At 36.5% G+C, this 26,138-nt stretch overlaps 1 protein-coding gene across 1 annotated transcript; it reads right to left on the reverse strand.

Annotated features, from left to right (window-relative positions):
- Window positions 1-17,953: 17,953 nt before the first annotated feature.
- On the reverse strand, window positions 17,954-18,982 carry LOC149242731 (F-box/kelch-repeat protein At2g44130-like). Its single transcript, XM_089370975.1, has one exon. The coding sequence runs from the start codon at window positions 18,980-18,982 to the stop codon at window positions 17,954-17,956; it is 1,029 nt and encodes a 342-aa protein (XP_089227101.1).
- Window positions 18,983-26,138: the final 7,156 nt, after the last annotated feature.

A 26,138-nucleotide genomic window follows, 5' to 3' on the forward strand; every position in this document is an offset into this window, starting at 1 on the left:
CTCCCTCTCTCTCCATCTTCCTTATCACTCCCTCTCCCTATCCACCTTTATCTCTTTAATTCTTTCTTCTTACCTCCCTCTCCCCCCCTCCAATTCCATCTCCCTTTACCTCCCTCTCTCCACTCTATCACATCCCCTCTCTCTCTCTCCCTCGAACTCTTTTACTATATTCTTCCATGTCTCCTCTCTCCTCTCCCTCATTCTCTCCATCTCTCCTTTTTTGTCGCTTTATCTCACCCCCAAACATACACACTCTCTCTCCATATGAGCCTTGTCACTCCCACTATCTCTACACCTCTATCAATCTATGTCTTTGCTCTTCCCTCTCATATATATCTAGAGTTAATATATTTATGATATATTAATATATATTATAATATAACAAATTTAATATTGTATTAATCCAGAGTTATTAAATTTAATAATATTCATATTATAATATATTAATATGAGTATTAGATTTGATAATAGTAATAATAATAATAATAATAATAATAATCTCTTAATATTAATATTAGGGTTAATAATTTTGCCCATAGTATTTGGCTCATAGGTTTCACCTAAACAAAGCGTTTTATTTAGTGTTAGTAAGTATAAAGAGGTCTACAGACTAAATATAAAAAGAGCTTTTATTTATTTACCATGCCTCTAGTTTATTTTTATTTTTATTTTTATTATTTATCATATCTCTTTTATTTACCATGGTATTTGGCCCATAGGCTTGGTATATAATTAGATGTTGATTTATAATCCTATTTGATATATTCTTATCTATTTATCATACCTCTTTAAACCCCTTTTATATTTATTTATTTACAATACCTATGGTATTTGGCCAATGGTATTATTAATTATTTGTCCCATGGTATTTGACCCATAGGCTTAACCTAAACAAAACACATTTTTTGATTTTTTGTAAATATAAAGAGGTTTATGGAATAATATAAAAGGTGGTATGTTTATTTATCATACCTCTCGTGTAAATGTAAAAAAAGGTTTTATTTATTTACCATACCTCTAGTTTATTTATATTTATATTTATTTACAATACATCTTGTTTACATTTACATGTTTACGTTTTTATGTGAGATCTACCCTAATACTGGAGTGCCTCTTAGCCCAATATAAGGAATTGGGTATATATTTTATGATTCAAATTCATATGCAATCAAAGAATTGGTTGGCTGATGCACTTTATCTGTTTGTGAAATTTTACTATGAAAACTAGAAGTAAAACACAGTGTTACTTTCTAGCTATATGAATTTATTACTAAAGAATTATCCTTATTTTGACAAACTTAAATGCCCTTCCTTTTTACTGTATTACTTGTATTATAAGAAATTTTTTTATTAAAATAATTTTTTATCTAGAATTTGAAGATATATGTATGTTATAAAAAAAATTGATATTAAAATGAAAATGTTGAACGTATTGAAATAATAATTAGTCTAACTATGCATTGATGGTTTAAGTATTTTATTTTAAAAAAATAATTGGAATTAATGAATTAGAAATTGAAAATTTGGCTTATTTAAAAAATTAATTACAAATGTGAATTAGACATGTGCATTTTCTTTTGTGAGAGATCTTGTTGTTGTCCTTTGCATTTCAAACAACAACCAACAACAACTATCAAACATGGGTTACTATTCCATGCACACTCCATCTCATTTATAGCATCTTCTATATTTCACATAATATTAGTTATTTATTCCACTTTTGAAACTTAATAAATCAAAATTAATAAATCTAGTACTAAATATATCAAATTTAATAAATCTAGTACTAAAAATAAAAATAAAAAAACATGTAATTAAACTAATATTATTGCTTATATTATTTTCTATATTTTATAGAAAAAATTGAAACAATTATTGAGCTTCGATAAAAAAAATTATATGAAAAATATCTAATCTTAACAAAAAGTGGAAAAAAAAATTCACATTGGTATAATAAATTAAATTATATTTTACACTAAAATTAAAAATAAAAAGTTGAAAATGATTAAACCAACTTTTAAAATTGTATACAAAATTTTTTAACCAGCAAAAAAAACTGAAAGAAAAACCATTTCCTGTATGAACAACGAGAACTCATAACTAAAATATAATTGAACACAACACAATGAATAAGTTGGGCGTGCATCAAATCTCCACGGTTTTGCAGATAGGATTGACCCTCAAAGCGCTCCCCACCATAACCGTGAAGTTCCATCAACTGCCTGGTTGACATATTGAATAGATAAGATATATGCTTTTCTGGGTAGGGAGGCGGTTCTCGTTGCCCCATTCCGCTTACAAAAAATTGGTCATGCCACTGTGTACCGCATGTAAAGAAGAAGCCAATATGGTGGGGAATGGGAATAGTAGATACAACACTCCAAATGTCCTTCCCCACATCATACTTCTCAACCCGTCCTTGTAGGGTGAACAAGTACAACTCCCCCCACCAGAAGAAGAAGAAATGACACAACTTCTCCAAGATTCTCCTCTAAAATGTGCCCTTCTCCACGTTCCCTCACAAGGATCGAAAACTTCTGCCCTTTCACCATCTTCCTCTAACACCTTGAACTTACCTTTGAGGTTTCGTATTTTAATTATGGCTATTAATTATAATATGAGGATGGTAAAATATTAATAATATAAAATGTGGATTTGAGCTCTATTAACAATAATAATAAAAAAAAGTTGATGGATGAGAGTCTTTTTATTATGAGATTAATAAATTGGTGTATGAAATACCCTTGGCGGTTGCACCACCACAGTTATCCATGAGGGCTCCTTATTTGTGGCGTGAGGGACCCATATTTGGGTAGCAATTTGAGTGCTAAATTCTATTGTGGTGTACAAACTCTACCTCCCTTTCGAACAGAAGCTGTGAGGCTATAAATGAGTACAAAGAGTGGACAAGTTAGAAATCCTTCAACGCTTTCTCCTAGTTCTCCATTAGAGGTATGATAATCTCATCTCACATTAGTTCTCCTCAATTTTTTTACATGCTTCAACCATGATATGTCAACTACTATATAGTACATCATAGAATGGAAATGCACTTACATATGACACACTATATCATGGAATGGAAATGTTACTAAACTCACCTGGTACACACTCTCATCGGGAGAAAGACCATGATTCGAACCTCTAAGAGGACCCCATTTGCAACTGAATCTTGGAACGAAAACTGAGGAAGCTCGTGAATGGAAGCCAGAATCAGAACAGGAGCCAAGGAAGCAATTGGAAAGTGAGTCATCGTTTGAGCATAAAGGAAGGTGTAAGACACCAAAACAAATCCAGTCGTAGGATCTCCCTTCAGTCTATCCACCATCAATGCAACGAGGGCCCCAAGGTGACTACTGTGGCAAAATGGACCTTCCTACGCCATGTACCAAGGAATGGAACAGGCAATTAATACACAACTAGTTTAACAAAAAAGTAATGCATCAAACTGTAAACTGTTAAGTTTAGAGAAACCAGAGAGTTGGATTTGCCATGGGTCCAACATCAATAGTCATGGTGGGTGAATCCAATTGCACAGGAAATAAATGAGAGAGCACGGACACATAACCCACAATGATATTCTGTGATTACTCTTCCAACACAGTCATGTCATATTTACTTAGTTATATCCATTTAATAAGTGTTATGATTTAAATATACCAGTTGCAACTTTGTAATCGACATAATCGATATACTTTAATTTTTTTTTTTTTTACTGTAATGTTTTACCTTATCTATCAACGATAGTTATAACAAGTGGTATCAGAGACAAGGTTACAAAACTATGGCCTGTGGCGAAATGGTGAAAATGGTAATAAGCAGATAATGTGTAAAATATTATTTAAAAAAAAACAATTATTGCGTTAAGTTTTTTTTTTTTTTTTTATTTCTCTCCCTGTGTTAAGGAGGAAGCAGATGACAGCAGAATATGAGGAGAACAGATAGTGTTCCACATAGGTTTGTGGCAGGTCAGGGACCTAAAATAGGCCTGAAACTAATCCTGAGATATGGGTATAGTTAGGAGAGGAGGCTCGTAATACTAATCTTGTGATATTAGATCAGTTCAGGAATTAATGAATCAGAAGGCCCACCTGCGGCAGGATAATGCGAGATTAAGTATAGAACAAGAAAAGATCATGAGGAGCCTATCTAACAAGCAGAATTTAGCACCCGCCAAACCCCAACCCTGAGTAGCAATGAGTGTCGGATGAACAAGGCTACCACACTGACCAGGAAGAGTCAGAAGGAAGGGAAGAGAATCGAGAAGAAAAGTTGGATAATGCCTCCGAACATTAGACATCAAAAATGTAGTGGATAGAATTACAAAGGGAGTTCCGAAAAATAAAACTGCCACACTTCGATGGAGAGCTAGAGGAGGCAGCCAAGGCTTGGTTGATTAACATAAAAAAATATTTTCAATTATACGAATATGATCACAACCTCAAGGCGCACTGGCCATTTTCCAATTGCAAGGGAAGGCCACCCTGTGGTGGGAAGAGGTCAAGATTGTATGAAGGGTAAGGAACAAAATATAACCTGGGAAAATTTTCAAAAATATTTCAAGGAAAGATACTTGACTGAATGATTTTATGATGAGAAAGCAAGCGAATTCCATGACCTACAACTTGGAGAGGAAACGATGGATGAGTTTATCATCCGATTCACCTCGTTACTCCGTTACGAACCCTACATATGAGAGGAGAAGGCTAAGGTACAACGGTTCATCAGTATTTTACCCTTGGAAATGAGGGAAAGAGTTGATTTTGATAACCCAAAAACGATGGATGAGGTGATATGAAAGGCCAGAATATGTTATCAGCAAAGTAAGCAGAAGGGAGAAATTCTAGGAAAGAGGTGGGTGGACAAGAGAAGTAATAAGATGGCTGGGAACACTAAAGGAAATCATGGTAGTGTTAACAAAGGATTTTCAAAAGGGAAAAATAACAGAAATTTACAAAAGAACCCACTCAGATTAAAGCCACCCATTGAATCCAGAATCAGCGAACAATCTGGAAAAATTGACAATGAAGGGACAATAAGGCCTCCAGTACAATGTTGGGGCTATGGAGGGCCTCATTATGTTAAAAATTGTCCTTATCGAAAGGGTACGAAACAGGTTTCACAGATCCATGAAGCATCTACAGTTGGTGATGTGGGACGGTGTTTACCAAGAATTAATTCTGCTTTAGAAAATCGTCAAGTAGAATACCAACCGACCATTGTGGAATTTGAAGGTAAGATTTTTTATTATACTGTAACTGTTTTAATTGATCCTGGAGCTACATTAATCTATGTTAGTACTAAGTTTTTGGAGCAATGTAAGTTACAAACTATTAAATTTAAAGATCCTTGCCTAGTACAGCTAGCAACAGGGGCAAAGAGACGTGTGTTAGCTAAGGTCAATAGCTACCCCTTGAAGGTAGCAGGACAATTGATGATGGTAGATCTAAATTTACTTCTCCTTGGTTCGTATGATGTGTTGATAGGTATGGAATGGTTGGAAATACAATGGTCCATTACAAACTATAAAACAAAACTATTTGCTACATGGATGAGCTAGGAGAGAAGGAGGAGATGCAAGGTTTTAAGAGGCCAGTGCAGATTTGACCAATAACCGCTTCTCAGTTGGCAAAATGTATTAGAAAAGGATGTTAGATTTATGCCATCCATGTGGGTTATTCCAATTCAAAAGACAAAATTGCCACATTGGAAAGTATCCCGGTGATACGAGATTTTGCAGATGTGTTCCCAGAGGAGATACCAGGACTACCACCCAAGAGGGACATAGACTTCACTATCGAATTAGTGCTAGGGGTAGCCCCGGTATCCCGGGCTCCTTATTGAATGAGCACACTAGAATTAATAGAACTAAAAATGAAGTTGCAGGAGTTGTTGGACAAAAATTACATCCTCCCCAGTCTGTCACCCTAGGGAGCCCTGGTGCTATTCGATAAAAAGAAGGATGGGACCCTTCATATGTGTATGGACTATCGCCAGTTGAATAAGTTGACATTTAAGAATAAATACCCTTTACCCCATATTGATGAACTTTTTGATCAGGTGAAAGGGGCAACGATATTCTCAAAAATTGACTTACGGTTAGGGTATCACCAAATCAGAATTAAAGAGGAGGACATAGCCAAAATTTCTTTTAGAACGCGATATGGACACTATGAGTTTGTGGTGTTACCCTTTCAGTTAACCAACACCCCCGCAACCTTTATTTGCTTAATGAACATCATATTTCATCAGTATTTAGACAAGTTTGTATTAATTCTTATTGGCGATATACTAATATATTCCCAGAATATGGAGGAACACAAGGAGCACCTTAGAATGTTATTGAAAACTCTCCGAGAACAATAATTATATGCCAAATACAGCAAGTGCAACTTCTTTAAGGAACAAATACAGTACTTAGGACATATAATCACTAAGGATGGGATCACTGTGGATCCCGAAAAAGATAAGATCCATAATGGAATGACCCGTGCCAAAGGACATGGTGGACATAAGATCCTTTATGGGGCTAGCAGGTTACTACAGGCGGTTTTGTGGAAGGATTTCTGAGAGTGGCTTACCCTATCATGTCCTTACAGAAAAGGGGAAAACCTTCAAATGGACAACAAAATGCCAAAAGAGTTTTGAAAAAATCAAGCATCTACTCACCACTGCACCTATACTAAGCATAGCTAATTTAGGCAAGGATTATGGGGTGTGCATAGATGTAAGTAAGGAAGGCGTAGGAGGAATACTGATGCAAGAAGGAAAGGTAATCACCTATGAGTCTAGGAAATTAAAAGAACATGAGTAGAAATATTCCGCCTACGATCTGGAGTTGCTAGCTATTATTCATGCCTTGAAGATGTGGCACCATTATCTGATGGGTAAAAAGTTCTTATTATTGACAGACCCTCACAATTTGACTAATTATTTTAGTCAGCCTACCTTAAATTCTAGGCAGGAACGGTGAGTGGATTTCATAAGTGGTTTTTACTTCGAGATTAAGCATTTGAAAGGGAAAGAGAACCATGTGGTAGACGCTTTAAGTCAAAGAGTGCAATGTCTCTACGAAATTTCTTGTAGCGAGGGGCGTAGTACCTTCAATGAAATGATTAAAAAAGTTGCAGAAGGAGATGCAAGATATCAACAAGTAGGACAATAGGTTCAAAATTCAACCAACAATGAAAATGAGCAAGGATATGCTATGGATGTTGATGGTATGCTGTATTATAGAAAAAGGTTGCATGTGCCCAACAAAAATAACATTAAAAGCTTGATTTTAGATAAACTTCATAAAAGTCATTATGTTGGGCACCTGGGGTATCAGAAGATGATTACTGCACTCCGAAAGGAATATTATTGGCCGGGAATGAAAAAATACGTGGCAGAATACTTAACACGTTTCTCGGAATGACAACAAGTTAAAGCGGAACACGAGCACCCTGCTAGTCTCTTACATCCACTACTAATTCTAGAGTGGAAATGGGAAACCATCTCTATGGACTTCATAACAGGATTACCCAAGTAAAAAAGAAAGAATGATTCCATCATGGTGGTGGTGGACAAACTAAGCAAATCAGTTCATTTTATACCAGTGCAATCTACTTACAAGGCAATGCAGATTTCTCATATCTTTATGCAAAATATTTTTAGGTTGCACGAGTTACCAAAAATAATAATTTCTAACTGTGATGTAAAATTTACTTCGGTCTTTTGGAGAACTCTGTTTGGGGAATTGGGAACTCAACTGAATTTCAGTACCTCTTATCATCCCTAGACCGACAGACAAATAAAAAGAGTGAATCAAGTTGTAGAATATATGCTAAGATCATATGTAATGCAACAACCATCCAAGTGGGAAGATTATTTGCACTTGGTAGAATTTGCATACAACAATGGCTATCATACGTCCTTGCAAATGAGCCCATTTGAAGTATTGTACGGACGAAAATTTCGCACCGCTTCAAGTTGGGGTGGACTAGAAGACAGGTTGATGTTGGGTCCTGAAATGCATAAACAGATGGAAGAAATGGTCAAGAAGGTATAATCTAATTTAAAGGTAACCCAAGATAGACAAAAGAACTTCACCAACCGAAAGAGGAATTTTAAGGAATACCAAGTAGGAGATCATGTGTATGTAAGAATTTGAGCTAAGAGGAGCACGTTACAATGGAATGGGAGCACCAATCTGGCACTCCAATTTTGTGGACCTTTTTAGATCCTAGTGAGAGTTGGACCAGTGGCATACCAGCTCACTCTGCCAAGTCATATTCGAGTCCACAACGTCTTCCATGTATCTGTATTAAAAAAATATGTCTATGACCCTAAGCATGTAATCAGTTGGAAAGACATACATGTAAGAAAGAGTCTCAGGTAAGCCAATCATAATTGTGGTTAAGAAGGAAAAAAATAATGACTTAAAATGTTGTGTGTTTCAGGTCGAGCCAAAAGGAGAAATCTTAGTGGAGCCACTGAATATACTCAATCACAGCAAATTAACGCTGCATAAACGAACCATCACCCATGTTAAAGTGAAATGGTAGCACTTTGGGCCATATGAGGCCACTTAGGAGGATGAACAGCTCATGAGAGAAGCTTATCCAAGATTGTTAGTGGCTGGGAAACATCAGGACGACGTTTCATTTCTAGAAGGGGAGATGTAATGTCCCTAGGAAACCATAAATATCTTTTATTACCGCAGTAAGAACAAACTGAATATTTAGTGTTGTTACCTATTTGAATTGAATAATATTTTTAATTAGTGAAAATGAGAAATAATTTAAGTATGAGCAGAACTGGTAACTTCTGGGAAAAGGAAATTGGAAAAGAGAGTTGCTGGAAATAAAACCCTAGCTACCTCCCATAACTAGAAGATGATTCCAAGAAAAGGAAGTGGGGGGAGGGAAAAACCACGTTGTTATGACACGCAGGAAAGTGCGAAATGGCTATGTCTGGTGATGACCAGATAGCAATGCACTGAGTGCGAGAAAATTGTTGAGGACTGTTGTCTTGCAAGTGAGCTAGGGGCGAGATTTTGGTCTCGAAAGACGAATCTCAAGGACAAGTGGTTGACTATTAGTGGGAGAACATAGGTGATCCTAGTCTTTGGAGAGCTTCATTACTACAACATTCCAGTTAAGTGGAAACTCTTCGAAAAGACACTCTGAAGCATAGAACAAAAGAAAAATAATGCGTTTTATAGTGTAAGAAAATTATCTAGTGGTATGATGTATATGAAGCCCACAATAGAGATGTTACTTTAATTTACTCATTAAGTATCGAGAAAACAAGAAATAGAGTCAAATTTAATTGGAACCAATCATTTTAATTCTGTTACAGTAGAAGTTACTTTTAGTTAAATTGAAACTTTCTGGTCCAGGAAAAACTTTCATATGTAAGAGACTCAAGAAATGGAACTTTCTAATCATGGAACCAGTTTGGAAAATATCTAATAACAACTGGAAAACATATGCAAGTAAAAACACTCATGAATTTTGAAATAATCAAGTCGAATAACCGAAATGCATAGAACGTTTTAGAAGCGGGATGAACTTTCTTAAAAAAAATAGAACCATCATGGCAGAGAAACAGAGAACCATTTCTATTGTCCATGTATAGAACTGAATTGCAAGCAGAGAATTTAAACTAAGTTATTCTCAAGAGAATACCAGTGTACAATGAGGTAAGAACCAAAAAGCCGTGAGTTTGTCGACCCTGGTTTAAACCTCAGAGAACCGCAAAGCGATGAGGAAACTTAGGGGGGTTCATTAAGTAGATTCTATCACCCTACCTACAAATCCCATAATCCTTGCAGGAGTCTTACTAAAAACCCCAAACTATTCCAAAACCCCCATTTAGTCTACCCTACGGAATTTAACTTCTAAGCAAGATGAACAAAAGAATCCGGAAATTACTTTGCAAAGAAAACAAAGACGATTTCTATTCAGAAATAGTATAGAGTAGAGTAACTAAATACGAAATGAAAAATAAGAGAAAGGTAAGATTCAGGGCAACACCTCAATAATCAATTCTAACCATTCTAAAACTGTGCACAACCAGGAATATGAAGTTCATGAACATTTGGAGAACGACAAAGATATATATATATATATATATATATATATATATATATATATATATATAAACCAAAATGGAATTCTAGATTTAAGTGACACTCAAAATCATGACTTAGAACATAATAAAAATCCCACATGGTTTGTGACTCCAGGAAGCCAGCCAAAGTTGGCTCAATAGTTTGTACCAGAGGGGAAAAACCCTCCTTAGAATAAGCTTAACATAATAAAAATGTCCACGATCATGGACTCTGAACCAAAAACCGAAAATGGAGGACTCTTGAATATACAACGGAGTTAAATAACATGCAGTTCTTAAACCCTTAAAGGCATTCACCAAAAAAATAGTTAACCTAAAATAGAGGAAAAGGATTAACCCTATTTGAAATAGAATTGAAGCTCTAGCTTCAGTACCTAGCAATATACCAACACTGAATTATTATTAGGATTGTAGACCATCATACCCGGTGGAAACCCTTGAATGGTGTCTCTTTTCAGGTTAGCCACGAACGCCATTTGGTAATAGCTACAAACTTTGGACCCGTAACCGAGATCTCCTACAAAAGACATACACTGAAACAAGGTGAGAGTTTAGGTTTTCCATAACTCAAAGAAAGCTCATCCAACTGTTAAGAAAATATACAACAGGCGAGCAAACCTAACCTGTTACTGAACTCACCCAAGACACGCTCACTGAGAGAATGACCATGATTCAAACCTCTGAGAGGACCCCATCCAAATCCTAGAATGAAAATTGAGCGAGCTCGTGAACAGGAGCAGGAATCGGAGCAGGAGCCAAGGAAGCAACTGGAAAGTGAGTCATCGTTTCAGCACAAATGGAGGTGTAAGACACTGAAACAGATCCTATCGTAGGATAGCCCAACAAGGGTCTCAGGGTGATACCTGTGGTAGAGCGGACCTGCCTACAACATGTACCAAGGAATGGAGCAGGCAATTAATACAAAACTAGTTTAGTGAAAAAGCAATTCATCAAACTGTAAGATGTTGAATTTAGAGAAACCAGAGAGTTGGATTTGCCATGGGTCTAGCAACAATAGTCATGGAGGGTGAATCCAATAGCACTGGAAATAAATGAGACAACACGGACACATAACCCAAAACGATATTCCGAGATTACTCTTAGAGCAGAGTCATGTCATATTTACTCAGTTGTATCCATTTAATAAATGTTATGATTTAGATATACCAGTTGCAACTTTGTAATCGACATAATCGATATACTTTTAATTTTAATTTTTTTTACTGTAATGTTTTACCTTATGTATCAATGGGAGTTATGATAAGGTTTTTATGGGTTAAGTCCAATTATAACCAAAGTAAGAGTGGGGTTGGTTATATATGTGCGGGCTTAAGGTATAGAAGGTTTATGAGGTGAATAGAGTCCCGATATATAGGATTAATGAAGGGCAGACTATGTTAGTTAATAAATCATTCTATAGAAATCTATTGAAAGGGCCCTAGCCATTAAGGATTTAATATTTGACTCAGTAGAGAGTTAAAATTCCTAGGGGAAAATAGATATATGCATTTTACATGAATATTGTGGGTATATGTGAGGTTTCCTGCGTCACCTTCCTTACATAAAGAGTCAATAAATGCATTGTATGTGACAACATCAAGGTATATTTTTCTCCCAGACATTTCAGAAAAGAGCATCCTCACCTCATCCAACATATGTTCCTTACATAAACCATCATTAACCGAATTGTACATGACCACATTAGGGGATATTTTTTTCTCCGGCATTTAAGAGAAGAGATTCATTGCCTCATCCAACTTTCCTTCCTTACATAAACCATCAATAAATTCATCGTATGTGACCACATCACGGGATATGTTTTTTTCAAAAATTTTAGAGAAGAGATTCCTTCCTCATCCAACTTCCTTTCTTTACATAAGCCTTCAATAAGTATATTGTATGTAATAACATTTGGATTACACCCCTATTATATCATCAGATACAATAGTTTGTATGTGATAACATTTGGATTACATCCCTATTATATCATGAGATACAATAGTTTGTAGACCTCTTGTAGCTTACTTTCTTTGCATAGCTGATCCATGAGCGTGTTGAATGTGAATGTCTCAGGTTCATAGCCCTTTTTCAACATAACAACTAACAATCCAAATGCCTCGTAGGATTTCAGGCCTTGCAGAGGCCACATATTGGGGTATTATACATAACAAGACTAGGTGCTTGTTGTTTGCTCCTCCTTTGGTTGAAATCCTTCATAGCGTCCTCGACTCTAAACTTCTTGCAATGCCCTTTGATTAGTGTAGTCAATCTTACAACATCTCTAAGATATCCATGTTCTTCTATTCCTTCGAACACTTTCAATGCATAATCGAGTCTGCCTGTTTGACAATGACAATTGATGATTCAAAGTTATGAGATCTAGAATAATGTTGGTTTCAATCATAATTTTGTAAATAGAGAATGCCGATTTATATCGATTTTGTCGAACTAAGCTACTCAACAAGATATTGCAGGTGATGAGAGAGGGGATGGGTGTAGATTTAGATGATAGCAATTCCTTGAAGGTATCAAGTGCCTCTTGAAGTCTTTTTACGTGACAAAGTGTTTTATGTGTGTGTCTATAATGGTGCTCAAACTGTAGAAAGAAAGTCGATGAATGGAGATGTTATTTTTGCATAGGGACAATAGTGCTTTCCTCATGGTAGTAGGAACCATGTTGTGTGAGCAGAGGAGAACCCAAAAACCTGAGAAATAGAATCGTGTTTGTATAGCAAGAACTCCAAACTCTAAAGCCTCCTATACTTGTGTGAGTTGAAAGTGCAATATGAGATTAAAATGAGTAGTGATTTTTTTTTCCTTCAAACCCTAATTTGCTGGATTCTTTATTTATGTGAAAAAGGTGAGTTGATGTAGGAAAGGCTTTAAATTTGATGATGGCTTACCCTTTTTTCTTCTTTTTAGCCGTAGATTACAATTAATTCTAACATAAACACATCACCATGAACTTTCAAATAATTTTGAAAAAGGTCAAAATGACGGGGCTATAAAAAAATCAGAGCTTCAATTTTTTTTATATATATTATATATTTATTTATACCAGGGTTTATACTCTGCAATGTGGTCTTTTTTTAAATAAATTTTATTTAAGTATCAATATTTATGGACACTGCTTCATAGGCTATTCATTCTCATGTACTAGAAGTTATTGACCTCTTAACTACAAAAAAACTACATACTACATGGATTTGAATAGGCGTGGAGACACCATCTATATATTTATCTATCCCTCCCTCCTCTCCATCTCTCTCCCTCCCTTCCCCTGCTCTCCCTCTCCACTTCTTCTATATCTCTTCCCTCTTTTTGTCCTCTCTACCTCTCTCTCCATCTTCCTTATCACTCCCTCTCCCTATCCACCTTTATCTCTCTAATTCTTTCTCCTTACATCCCTCTCACCCCTCCAACTCCATCTCTATTTACCTCCCTCTCTCCACTCTCTCACATCCTCTCTCTCTCTCTCTAACCCTTTTACTATATTCTTCCATGTCTCCTCTCTCATTCTCTCCCCCATTCTCTCCATCCCTCCTTCTTTGTCTCTTTATCTCACCCCCAAACATACACACTTTCTCTCCATCTCAACCTTGTCACCCCCCCTATCTCTACACCACTATTAATCTATGTCTTTGTTCTTAACTCCCATATATATCTAGAGTTAATATATATTATGATATATCAATATATATTATAAAGTAGAAAATTTAATATTGTATTAATCCAGAGTTATTAAATTTAATAATATTACTATTATAATATATTAATATGAGTATTGGATTTAATAATAATAATACTAATTACTTAGTAAGGCATTCCATGTGAAAGTAACTCTCCTCCTTGGCCACCTATACCTTCATGATCCGTTGATCCGAATGTTAGACAATTAAAATAGTCTAAACCATTCTATTGATTTTAGACAAGTATTAATCAAGTATTAATGAGTTATGGTTATTCAAGTTATGTAGGTTTTCCTTTTGAAATAACTGCATGTATTAATCAATTACAGTTATTCAAGTTACACTGGTTTCCTCTTAAAAGAATTGCATTTACTTTACTTGTCATAGTTTTTCCACAAATTTCATTAAGAGCCCCCCTAATATTCTCTATAAGTTGGGAGATGGCTACACTAGATTCTGTTTCATTTGACAATTTTAACCTTGTTTTGAATCATATTTGTTTTCCTCGAATGAGTTTTCAATATTCATACAATTTCTAGAAAACATGGCAACAAGCCTTTTCGAAATCAATTAACATTCCAATTACACCAAGCGGAGGGGTTGAAAACCCTTTATAAAATGGCATATGGGCATCGTATGTTTGTGTTTGTGTTATGTTACTCCTCTGCGATATTTGGAAGTGGAAGAAAATGGAGTTGGGAGCACAGATAGCCTAGAGACAACCAGAGGACATGCAGATGGAGGTAATGGTTTTAATCGAGTTGAGAATGAAGAGGGCTATGTTTTAAAAGGAAACAAGCTGCATGCTAACTCTCATGGCAGCAAGTTCAAGCAGGTTGACTCAGATTTGGAGTTGAGTAGAGTTTCTAGAATGGCTACTCATGGCTCCATTAGTACCAATGATAAATGAAGGCCACCTCCTCTTTTAACAAGAAGCCAATTTCTTGCTGCCTTTGCTCAAATGTTCTAATATTTGTAACCTACTCATTTGCTAATGACATATTAATTGGGTTTTGTTTTAGTAATCACGAAATTGACCTGGATTTTAGTTTACTAATCCTGAAGTTGACGGAATATAAGTGAACAAAAAAATTATTCGATAATAATAGGTAGTACAAAATAACATAATAATGTACTTTCGACTTATTCTGTACCACTGCATAACTTTTAAAAACTTAACATGCGGATATTATCCCTATAGCATATTCGTGTTTAATAAATATTTTGTTCTTTAGAGAAATTCAGGTAGTACAAAGTTTGGATTATAATTTCTAACTTCTCAACTAATTTAAGTAGAGTAAGGATCCTACCTATTGGCCAAACAAGGACGGGATCCACTCTCTAACTTCTCAATAAAGCTAATTGCATAAATATTCCAATCATTTTTATCACTTGCATTGATTTGCTGTAGAGTTGATAACATAGTGCAGGTTGTACCACATGCATGTTTGGCTCCATAGGTGGTCAAATTTGTATGGCAAGGTATTTTAAGTTATTATGTGGTGGTCATTTGCATGTGATATATCATGACATTAAGCGAGTTAATCTTTTTAGCCCACTCACATGCACGTGATACACGTTTCATGAACATTAGTGTTCTTGGATAGTGTCTTAATGGGTACGTAATTTAAAGTTGGTGGTGGACATTTTCTTGATGGTGGGGAGAGATGACAAGTGTTGCTATGTTGTCCATTAGATCCATCCATGTGAATTTTTTATTGTATGGTTGTAAATTTGTAGTTTATGTTAACATATTCAACATCTTAATGAATTTATTTTATTTTAACTCATTTTCTTATATTTAATCATATAAATTTGATTTATTTGAAAGATTTATTTTTCTAAAAGAATTATTGTGATGAAAATGTTTATCCAATTCAATATGATATGTTTTTCATTAAAAATTGATAAAATCATAATTTCACTTCTTGGCATTGAAAATGGATTTTGAATCTCTTGATATTTCCCACAAATAGATCTCATATGGTCCACTCATCTAAAAATGGTAATTTAGATTGGAAAATTGTTTATTTTCCATTGGTGATAAGGTTTTATCTTCCAATATTACTTAATATCATGATCATTTCAAAATCTAATATGAAAAATGGTTTACTTTGGTTGAGATGATAATTTGAATGTAATACTTAACAATCATTTCATTATTTTTATTAAAAAATTATGTATAATGACAGTGTTCATTCAATTCAAAATTCAATGACATTTTCTTCATAAAAAATTGATAAAATAATAGATTCTCTCATTTTCATAATTTGGTTTAAACCATAATTTCAATGTAATACTTACCAATCATTTCATTATTTATGTGTGTGTGTGTGTGATGATGGTGTTAATCCAATTCAAAATTCAATGACATGTTCTTCATTAAAAAAATGCTAAAATAATAAATTCACTCCTTTGCATTGGAAATGGATTTTGAATTAAGTATAAATCATTTCACACACAAAATTTTTCAAAAGAAGTTGAAATTTTATTTATTTATAATAATAAAAAATTAAATTAACAATAAAAATGAAAAGATGACTAAATTTGTCCATTAATATTAACAATAATAATCTATTAATATTAATATTAGGCTTAATAATGTTTTTTTCATGGTATTAACAATAATTTGGCCCATGGTATTTGGGTTATAGGCTTCACCTAAATAAAACCTGTTTTTTGAGTGTTAGTAAGTATAAAGAGGTTTATTCAGTAAATATAAAAAGGGGTTTTATTATTTACCATACCTCTCATTTATTTTAATTTTTATTTATTTAACATATCTCTTTTATTTGCCATGGTATTTGTCCCATAAGCTTGATATATAATTAGATGTTGATTTATAATCCTATTTGATATATTCTTATCTATTTATCATGCCTCTTTAAACCCCTTTTATATTTGGCCCATCACGTTATTAATTATTTGTCCCACTGTATTTGGCCCATAGTCTTAACCTAAATATAAAGAGGTTTATGGAATAAATATAAAAGGAGCTTTTATTTATTTGCCATACTTAAAGTTTTATTTATATTTTTAATTACTTGTCATACCTCTGGTGTAAATATATATAAAAAAAAGGTTTTATTTATTTATCATACCTCTAATTTATTTATATTTTTATTTCTTTACCATACATCTTGTTTACATTTACATTTACATTTAAGTTTACATGTTTACGGTTTTATGTGAGATCTACTTTATGTTTTTATCTTACCGGGATCTACCCGGAATTGGCAGATGCACTTTATCTGTTTGTGAAATGTTATTATGAAAACTTGTTAACCAGAAGTAATAAAATTATTATCAGAAATTTGTTTATTAAAATATTTTTTTATCTAGAATTTGAAGATATATGTTTGTTATAACAGATTTTGATATTAAAATGAAAATGTTGAAGGTATTGAAATAATAATTAGCTTAACTATTCATTGATGGTTTAAGTATTTTATTTAAAAAAATAATTGGAATTAATGAATTAGAAATTGAAAACTTGGCTTATTTAAAAAAATAATTACAAATGTGAATTAGACATGTGCATTTTCTTTAGTGAGAGATCTTGTTGTTTTCCTTTGCATTTCAAACAACAACCAAACAACCATGGTCATTGGTTACTATTCCATGCACACTCCATCTCATTTATAACATCTTCTATATTTCACATAATATTAGTTATTTATTCCATTTTTGAAACTCAATAAATCAAAATTAATAAATAATATTAGTTATTTCACATAATTTGCATACATCAAGCTTAGTAAATCTAGTACCAGTAGAAGAAAAAGAAAAAAAGAAAAAAAATGAAATTAAACTAATATTATTCTTTATATTATTTTCTATATTTTAAAGAAGAATTTGAAACAATTATTAGGCTTCAATATAAAGAAACAATTATATCTGAATAACTAGTCTCAACAAAAAGTGTAGAAGAAAACTTCACATTGGTGTATTAAATTAAATTCTATTTTACAGGAAAACTTAAAAAAAATAGATTCAAAAGTTGAAAATAATTAAACCAACTTTTAAAATTATATACAGAATTTTTTAACCAGCAAAAAACTGAAAGAAAAACCATTTCCCGTATGAACAACGAGAACTAATAACTAAAATAGAATTGAACACAACACAATGATTAAGTTGGGCGTGCATCAAATCTCCACCGTTGCTGCAGATAGGATGATGCCCACAAAGCGCTTCCCACCAGAACAGTGAAGTTCAGTCAACTGCCTGGTTGACATATTGAATAGATAAGATATATGTTTTTCTCGTTGCCCCATTCCGCTTACAAAAAATTGGTCGCGCCACTGTGTACCGCACGTAAATCGGAAGCCAATATCGTGGGGAATGGGAATAGTAGATACAACACTCCAAATGTCCTTCCCCACATCATACTTCTCCACCCGTCCTTCTAGGGTGAACACGTACAACTGCCCCCCACCAGAAGAAGAAATGACACAACTTCTCCAAGGTTCTATCCTGAAATGTGCCCTTCTCCACGTTCCCTCACAAGGATCGAAAACTTCTGCCCTTTCACCATCGTTGTCTAACACCATGAACTTACCTTCCACCAACCCACCGCGGCTTTCCTTCCCGTGCGCTTCGATCATAGGACGCAATGTTTCCCACTTGTCTTTCTCCACGTCATATGCTTCCGCAGAGGCAAGAGGGTTGTCAAGCTCGTCGATCCCGCCGGCCACGTAGACAAGTCCGGTGGAAACAGAGACAGAGCACGCAAAGAATGCTCGAGGTGTCGGCATGTCAGCTCCATGACGCCATCTCCCACACTCAAAGTCGTAAATATAAACTCTCTTCATCAAAGTTGCTGATTGGAATCCGCCTATGAGAAGTAGCTTGCGATTCACAGCAACGCACTGACAGCCTAATGGTATTTTAGTATTGAGGGGATCATCGATTGGAGGTAGCCTTTCCCAGGTGTCCTTCACAGGGTCGTATACCGTTAGTACATGTGGGAAGTATTCATTTGGAAGGAACTTGTATTCTTCTTGAAAGAAGCAAAGAAGATGCTCGCTGGTCCCAAATTTCTTCCTGTCACCATAGAAAGTAGGGCTACTTAGTATAGCCTCCCAGCTTTTGCACACAGCTTTCAGAGTATCGTGTGATTTGTAAGGCATTTTCAGCAAACACTTTCGAACGACGTCCTCCGGAATAGCCTCCATTACGACACTTTAAAGACCAATTTGCTGATCGATCGAGTTTACCTGGAGTTTTACCACATATAAAGAAATAAGCAAGAAAGTGAACAACAGTAACTCAAAAGAGAAAAGTGCAGTTAAATACATAGTGGAGATGTGGAAAACCTAATTTCAAGCGGACTAGAAATCGTTAGTCATGTCCAGTCATGAAACGCATTAAATGTTATTTATTAGTAATATGAAAAACAAATAATTTTTTAATTCACAATATAAAGAAGCATTTAATATTAGTAAATACTTTTGCACTGCAATGTTTTATGTAACAACTATTTTGACTAGATGTCACGATCCCATAGGTAAATATGCAATTTAACAAAAAAAATATTTATACATGGCTTGATTATTTTACTCCACCCTTCTACCCACAAAGGGGAACATCTAATCAAAGGCTTCATTCGTGAGTGTTATGCACTATGTCACATAACCAAACTTTAACAAAACTTATATGATTCTTTTATGATGATAACCTACGGCAGTTTCGTGTCGGATTAAGGTCGGAATGCCACCGGATTGTTCCTATCCAGCTCCGGCGCCAGGTGGTAGCCGGAGACTTAAACAATCTAACCAACCATTTTCCAGGTGGCATAAAACCCGCGTGCAGCCATGTGACTTCTCAGTTGACCCGCTGAGGGTTTTCGCGCCAGGCTACGATGGAGATCCGTTCTCTGCATCGAAGGGCTCAGGTTTATCCAAGGGTTTGGTGTGTAATACATATACCTCCGAGTCTTTTGGGTTTGGTTCATTTGTGCAAGACTGGGAGGCCGAATACCTTCCCAGCACGGCGATCCTCCTCTGCAACGTTCATCAGGTTTCTACCTTGCTGTCTCAGGTAATACACAGTTGTTGCCGCCATGTTCATTGTCTATTCTTCAGCTCTTGTATATGGGAATACGATGCATTTTATTTCTCAGAACTTGTTGGTTTATTTGACTGTTCATGAGCTCATGACTGTGCGTTTTGTTAATGTACAGGTGTTCACATTGTCGGCCTTCTACTGCTTACGGATACATATGCCGTCTCAAGCATGCGCAGGTATGTTCTGTTACCAATGGTTAATGATTCTCTACTTTTCGTTAAGGGTTTACACAGCAAGATTGTATATGTGTCGGCCTTGGTCAGAGAAGTGTCTCATGACGCTCTCTGTTCTGTGTCATAGGTTCTGCAATCGTTCCAACCCTAGTTACGTTTTGCAGTCGGCCACATCATGTCGAGACCTGTATTCATTTAATTTGTTAGGACTTGGGTAGTTTGTGGCTCCTGGCATACATGCCGAATGTTAGATGTATATTTGGTTAGGGGTTACGGCCTCGTGCCTGTACTGATTTAAGTTGAAATCTGTATATTGCCAAATTGTTTCCATGCTTTTAATGTTGAGTAGGGCTACTCAGCTCGTCAATCTGTTTATGAAGATTTGTACAGTACCTATCGGTCCTCAGGTTTTCAATACATAACGTTTTACTGTACCCATTAGGGTTTAACCATTTGGTTTGATGTTATTATATTTTTTTTACTTTCTCAATGGATACGTTATTTACTTTCTATGCTTGTCGTTTGTAACGATGGCGGTCCTTCTTTATACGCCATCAGTCATATACCTTCGGTTCGATTATTGTCAAGTTTACTATTATCTTTCTGATGTAAAATGAGTTGCTCTGCTATAGGGTTTGCTAAGCGGACATATGCATGGTTTCGTTACTTGGTTTACTTACAGTCTTATGCTTTGAATCGATACAGAGTTATTATACAGTTGTATGCATTCGTTCACTAGAGGGTTAATACGCACCCACATGCACTGTTTCATTACAGGGTTGTTAATCTATCTTTCTGTTTGATTCGTTATTTATATATATACTGTACCACCTCGGGTACGCAACCGTTTACTTATGACAATGTTGTTTCTATACTGAATCAATAGTTAACATTCAGTTATTATTTGTAAGGGTTTTTCTGGTGCGTCTAACTGGCATAGCCATAAACACAGTGGATTGTTTTTCGTACATGTTTTAGATTATCATGATGTGTTCAAACCTCGATACAGGTTTTAGCTAGTTTTTCTTGTTCATCAATATTTACAGCACTGGTGTTTGATTTTCTGCTCTACTGTTCTATCGATTTCGAACGCACCTCTTACGGTTCTGGCTAGGTGCCATGTCATACTATTTGTTATTTCTGTATATAATCATCTAGCACAACCACGATGGTCTTACAGGCCCACTCAAGGTTTCATTCTGTTATATATATGTAAATACCTGAATGGTTTACAGCAAATAATTATCTCATTACTGTACGAAATAACTAATTACCAGGTATTTATTTGAGCTGAACACACTGTCTCTATTTACAGAAAACTACTGTTATCTTTCCTTGCATCTAGCTAGTTAACAGAGACTCAGAGTTAACAGTATTCTATTTATGAACTTCAATATTCTGTTTACCATTGCCTACTTTTGTCAAAGCTCGTACCTGGTCAATCCGTTACAGGAGTTCTGACTTCAGAAATGCACCTGCAATCATACATGCTCTTATCCTCCCAACCTTGAGATCCACGTCACGTTGGATTCTCCCCCCGAGCCATCTTGCAGGCCTGCAGCCCTCAACAAGACTCATGCACCTCTGTGCTTGGGCTATCTGGTCTTTACCAGACTTAACCCTGTCTTTTCTTTCTATTTTCTCTCTTGGAATCTTTTCCTCCCCTGCCTGTTGTCAGGCGGAAAGAGTCGATTGTGCGGACACAACCAACCTCCCTAGGAGCCTAAGACTCTCTAGTGACAAACAAGACAAAAAAGAGCAATCCTTCTCTAAACATGCATTTACTATACGGGAAATCAAGTGTTTAGATCCTACCTGTAATCCAACGCTGTTGTAGCAGTCCAGCTCCACTGATCCGGATTAGCTCCTCCTTCACTTTGAAACCTGCATACACTAACAATCAAACGATTAAATAGCACTTGATAATCTCATAGAATAAAACATATTTAACACATAGACCAAGGAGTACATGAAACAACTCATAAATAACAAGTTATTGAGAAGAATGGACTCATTTGCATTAATAGGTAACAAAAGGAACAAATACAACCTGAGCCATGGTGTTGTGCAAGTCCCTCCCAGGGTCCATCAAGAGTTCTCCTTTACTTTGACAAAGCTCACCCACTTCCAAATAGAACAAGCAAAGATGGCAATCTCTCCTCACAAGCTTCTAAATGGGAGTCCTAATTCCTGCAGCATTTACCCTTAGAAATGTATAGCTTTCAAACTCCCCTCCTTCTGGCCCAATGCCTGTATTTATAGTGCTCAAGAGGAAGTTAATCAGGTCCACCATCAATGGGATAATCCCCTCTTTGGATGGGATAGCTCCCCTATTGATGGGATAAGTTCCTCTTTGGTAGGAGTGCATGAACCACCTGGAGGCGCTCAATACACGTCGAACAACCTTCTAGAATGCTCTAGAAATGACCACAAGTGACTTTTTAAAGATGAAACTTGCACATTTTAACCTTTTCAGGGGGACACACCTGCACCTTTACATACAGAGCGTCCAAAGACGCAGCTTTCGTGAACATTGGGTGCGTCCCCGCAGGTAAGGTTGAGAGAACCTGCGTCCCCAGAGATAAATACATTTAGAAAGACTTTCTCTCTTTTTTTGGAGTTTCACATGGAGAGCAGAGGCATAAGACTTGCCTAAGAGGGTAGCATGACTGTTGATAGAGTCATCCTAACTATAAATAGTCATGGTGACATTTTTTAGTGTAACAGATTACCCCCTAAAGTGCGAAGCCTGAAATAGATTAGGGTTTTGTATTATCTAGGAAGGGTGAAGCGCTTTATCATTTCAAGGATTATCTCGTGGAGAGCCTGGTCAGAACCTGCAATTTTCAACACAAAATACATGTATAAGATTATATCATCACTGAGGTAGGCATTCCCATACTCAGATTTAAAACTTTAACTAACAGACTAACTACTCTGATACAGGAATGATCTTGCAGTACATCATAATCATAGACTTTTGTACACACAGTATGGGCGTAGCCATCTGTTTATGATTAGTCTACTTAGATAATGAATACAAAACTCCTCGCAGCCTCGATGGTGGAAACTAGATCCAGGGTCTTCATTTCTACTTCTCGAATTGGTACGATTCTAGCCATGTGAATAAATGAGTTGATGTCGAGCATGGTAGAAACCACTTGATTACCAGTCGATGATGAAAAATGTTAACAAGCGTGAGAGAGACCACCAGTAATGTCAATGGTTCTCAAAGTACCCAGTACAATCCATGAGATGTGAATGAATGAGTTGATGTCGAACATTTCATGGAATCCTTCGATCGAAAGTCAATGATGTAAACTGACGTCAAAGGCGAGAAACCTGCCATTGATGCATGCAGACTTCAAGGTACTGACGATTTCTAAGTCATCTCTCTAGATAATGTGCTGATGTCGATAGAAAGCGACCCGTTGCAGGCAAGCCCGCAACACGAAATCATTGTTCAAGTTGAAGAAATGTTGCTGTAAAGACTGACTCAGGGATGGTCAAATGGATGACAAGTATTTTGCAGATGAAAGTTTTGTTTGCAGACCTCTTGAACACATAACGACACGACAGATGGCTTGGTGCTGAATAACTCAAAGTTAATCCTCGGAACCCGGCTGAAGACTTTCAAAGTGGTTTGATTAACTGTGAGGTAAAGAATTTCCCAACCCAGGTGAATGCAAAGTGTCGTGTTCAAGAGTGGTAATAAAGTTTCTTCTGAGACAAAAGGTAACAAATAGGCTCATTCTTCTCTCTTTTCCCCCACCATTTCTGGCAAGTACCTCTTTATTTTTAACAAGCTTGAGGAGGATAACATATGCTTGATTATAAGCTCATCCTTCGGATGAGTCCAACCTAGTTTTGATTCGAACCGTAGGAAGGAGTGGTTCGTTCCTGTTTGTAATTGAACAGATCCTTTACTGTGAAATGTTTAACGAGCCCAGTATAGGAGAAACTAAGTGTTTTTCAATTTTAGAGAGTCTGAAAAACTTAAGAAGACTCCAAGTTGAACTTTTTCGTAGATTTGTGTCCCTCAAGCCCGAAAAAGTATAAAATAATACCTGGGGGAACCGCTTGATCTTGCAACCAAGGAGTACTTTCATAATTAGTGTCACTGACCTGAAAATTAAAAAGCGATCAAGGACACGTCGTTTTACTTCTGTATCGAGTTTGAAACGACAAAAACTCGGCAATATTTTCCTGATTCTACGGTCAGAAAAGAGCTAAAAGGGGACCATCTTTTAATTACGTTTTAACGAGTGTAAAAGAAACGCTCGGCAATCTTTTCTTTTTTTAGGAGTCAGAAAAGGGCTTAAAAGATGACTCTGATATTTTGGTTCGTGAAAAATGACAATTTTCCCTCTAAGTCCCTTTGTCCTGCACAAAAGCAACACATTACTCATACCTGTTTAAGATAGGCAAAAATACATCGAAAAACATCTTTCCATGGTGAAAAATGAACAAATTCATCCAAAAAACCTATAAAAAGACTTTTTACCATGTCATTTTTACCGTTTGACTGTTGAGGTTGAAAAAAGAGCTTTTGGCAAGAAACTTCCCGTGGTCGCTGTGGAAAATCCGACCGTCAGAATCGAACGCCGTCTCTTCCAGGTATTTTACAACATCCTACTCTTCAATTTCATCCGATTAAAGTTGATTTTTAGGTTTTAGTTTTGTTTTTTGGGGGGGTTTAGGTTTCAAAATGCTCCCCTCGGTGGACGCAGGTGCCCTTCGGGTGACCTGCGTCCCCCGACTTTTTCCTATACAGGAAAATGGTCAGGGGACGCAGCCCACCTTCAGGCCAGCTGCTTCCGAACGCCCTGTGTTGTAAATGCGGGGTGCGTCCTCCGTGAAAGGCGGATTTTAAAACCCCAATCTCCACAAATAACCATTCAAATTTCCCCAAATCAGTTCTAATCATTGTTTCTTGGTGTGTAGGGCACTCACCATGCTGGATTGGAGAGAAAGAGAGCACGAGGACGTTGATTTAGCTGCAATTGAACATCAACCTTCCATTGATGCCCTAAAAGAATGCGGGCTATATAAATACTGGGCCATACCTGACATGAGGGCTCAGGTGAGATTCTTAGAATGGTTGGTTGAGAGATGGAACGTTCAAGAGCAATGCTTTTACATAGGAGGGCACCAGCTCGAGATAGAGCCCTCTGATGTATACTTTCTCACTGGCTTGCCAAATAGAGGCGAGCAACTAAATCTAGCCGGGACTAGGCCGGGTGGCCAATCCCTTGTTAGTCTCTGGGAAGATTGGTGCACACCTGGTGCACACCATTCGAAAGGCGTGGAGATCAAACACATCTCTCTGTGTGAACTCAAAGTTATAGCGTTCACGGTTACCAGAATTTGCGACGCAGCCACTTTACACATTGCTTCCGGGTCCCAAATGCGGATGGCAATTGACTGTTACCAAGGCACCATTTTCAACTGGTGTGATGCTGTGTCGGCTAATGTGAAGAGCCAACTGACTAAGGCAAAGAACGGACGACTGAAAACTTTCGGTTATGCGCCTTTAGTCGTGAGCTTTTCCTTAGAGAGAGTTCCGATGCTGATCCCTCAGCAACTCACTGTTGATATCTTGGGTCCTCGGGAGCCAAAGCTGGTACGATGGGTTGCGGTGATGGCCCGGCATCCTGACGAGGGCGCGGCAGTTGTTCGATTTTCTGATAGTTACTTTCACTGGTTGGAGGACCAGGTTTTCTCGATCCAGGACTTTCCGTATGCCGGAGTAGATTTTCGAGGTGATCCAGACATGGTTCTTCCACAGGGAGAACAATGGGATGACAGAGGTACTTTATTTTTCACAAGTTTTCAAATTATGTATTTTTTTGTTTTTTATATATATCGTCTCAAAACTGACAGTAAAATTTTCAAAATGCAGATGTTGGTCCACAGCGCCCAGCCAACCTCCGGCCTTTTGAGAGGAGACATCCAGTTGCACCGGTACCGGCCCCACAGGACGCGGCGGCTGCAGAGGTACTAGCTGAGTTGGAGCATGATCTAGACCGTCTGACGGCGGATATGCCTGAGACTACTATGGATGATATTCCTATCAGACTTCAGCGCTATG

This window comes from Pinus tabuliformis, chromosome 8, assembly GCF_031772625.1.
Source record: "Pinus tabuliformis cultivar Carrire ecotype Pingquan chromosome 8, CPIR1, whole genome shotgun sequence".
Taxonomy (NCBI): Eukaryota; Viridiplantae; Streptophyta; class Pinopsida; order Pinales; family Pinaceae; genus Pinus; species Pinus tabuliformis.

Excerpts from the sequence above, each read along its gene's own strand:
- LOC149242731 (XM_089370975.1), bottom strand. The coding sequence starts at position 18,982 with ATGGAGGCTATTCCGGAGGACGTCGTTCGAAAGTGTTTGCTGAAAATG.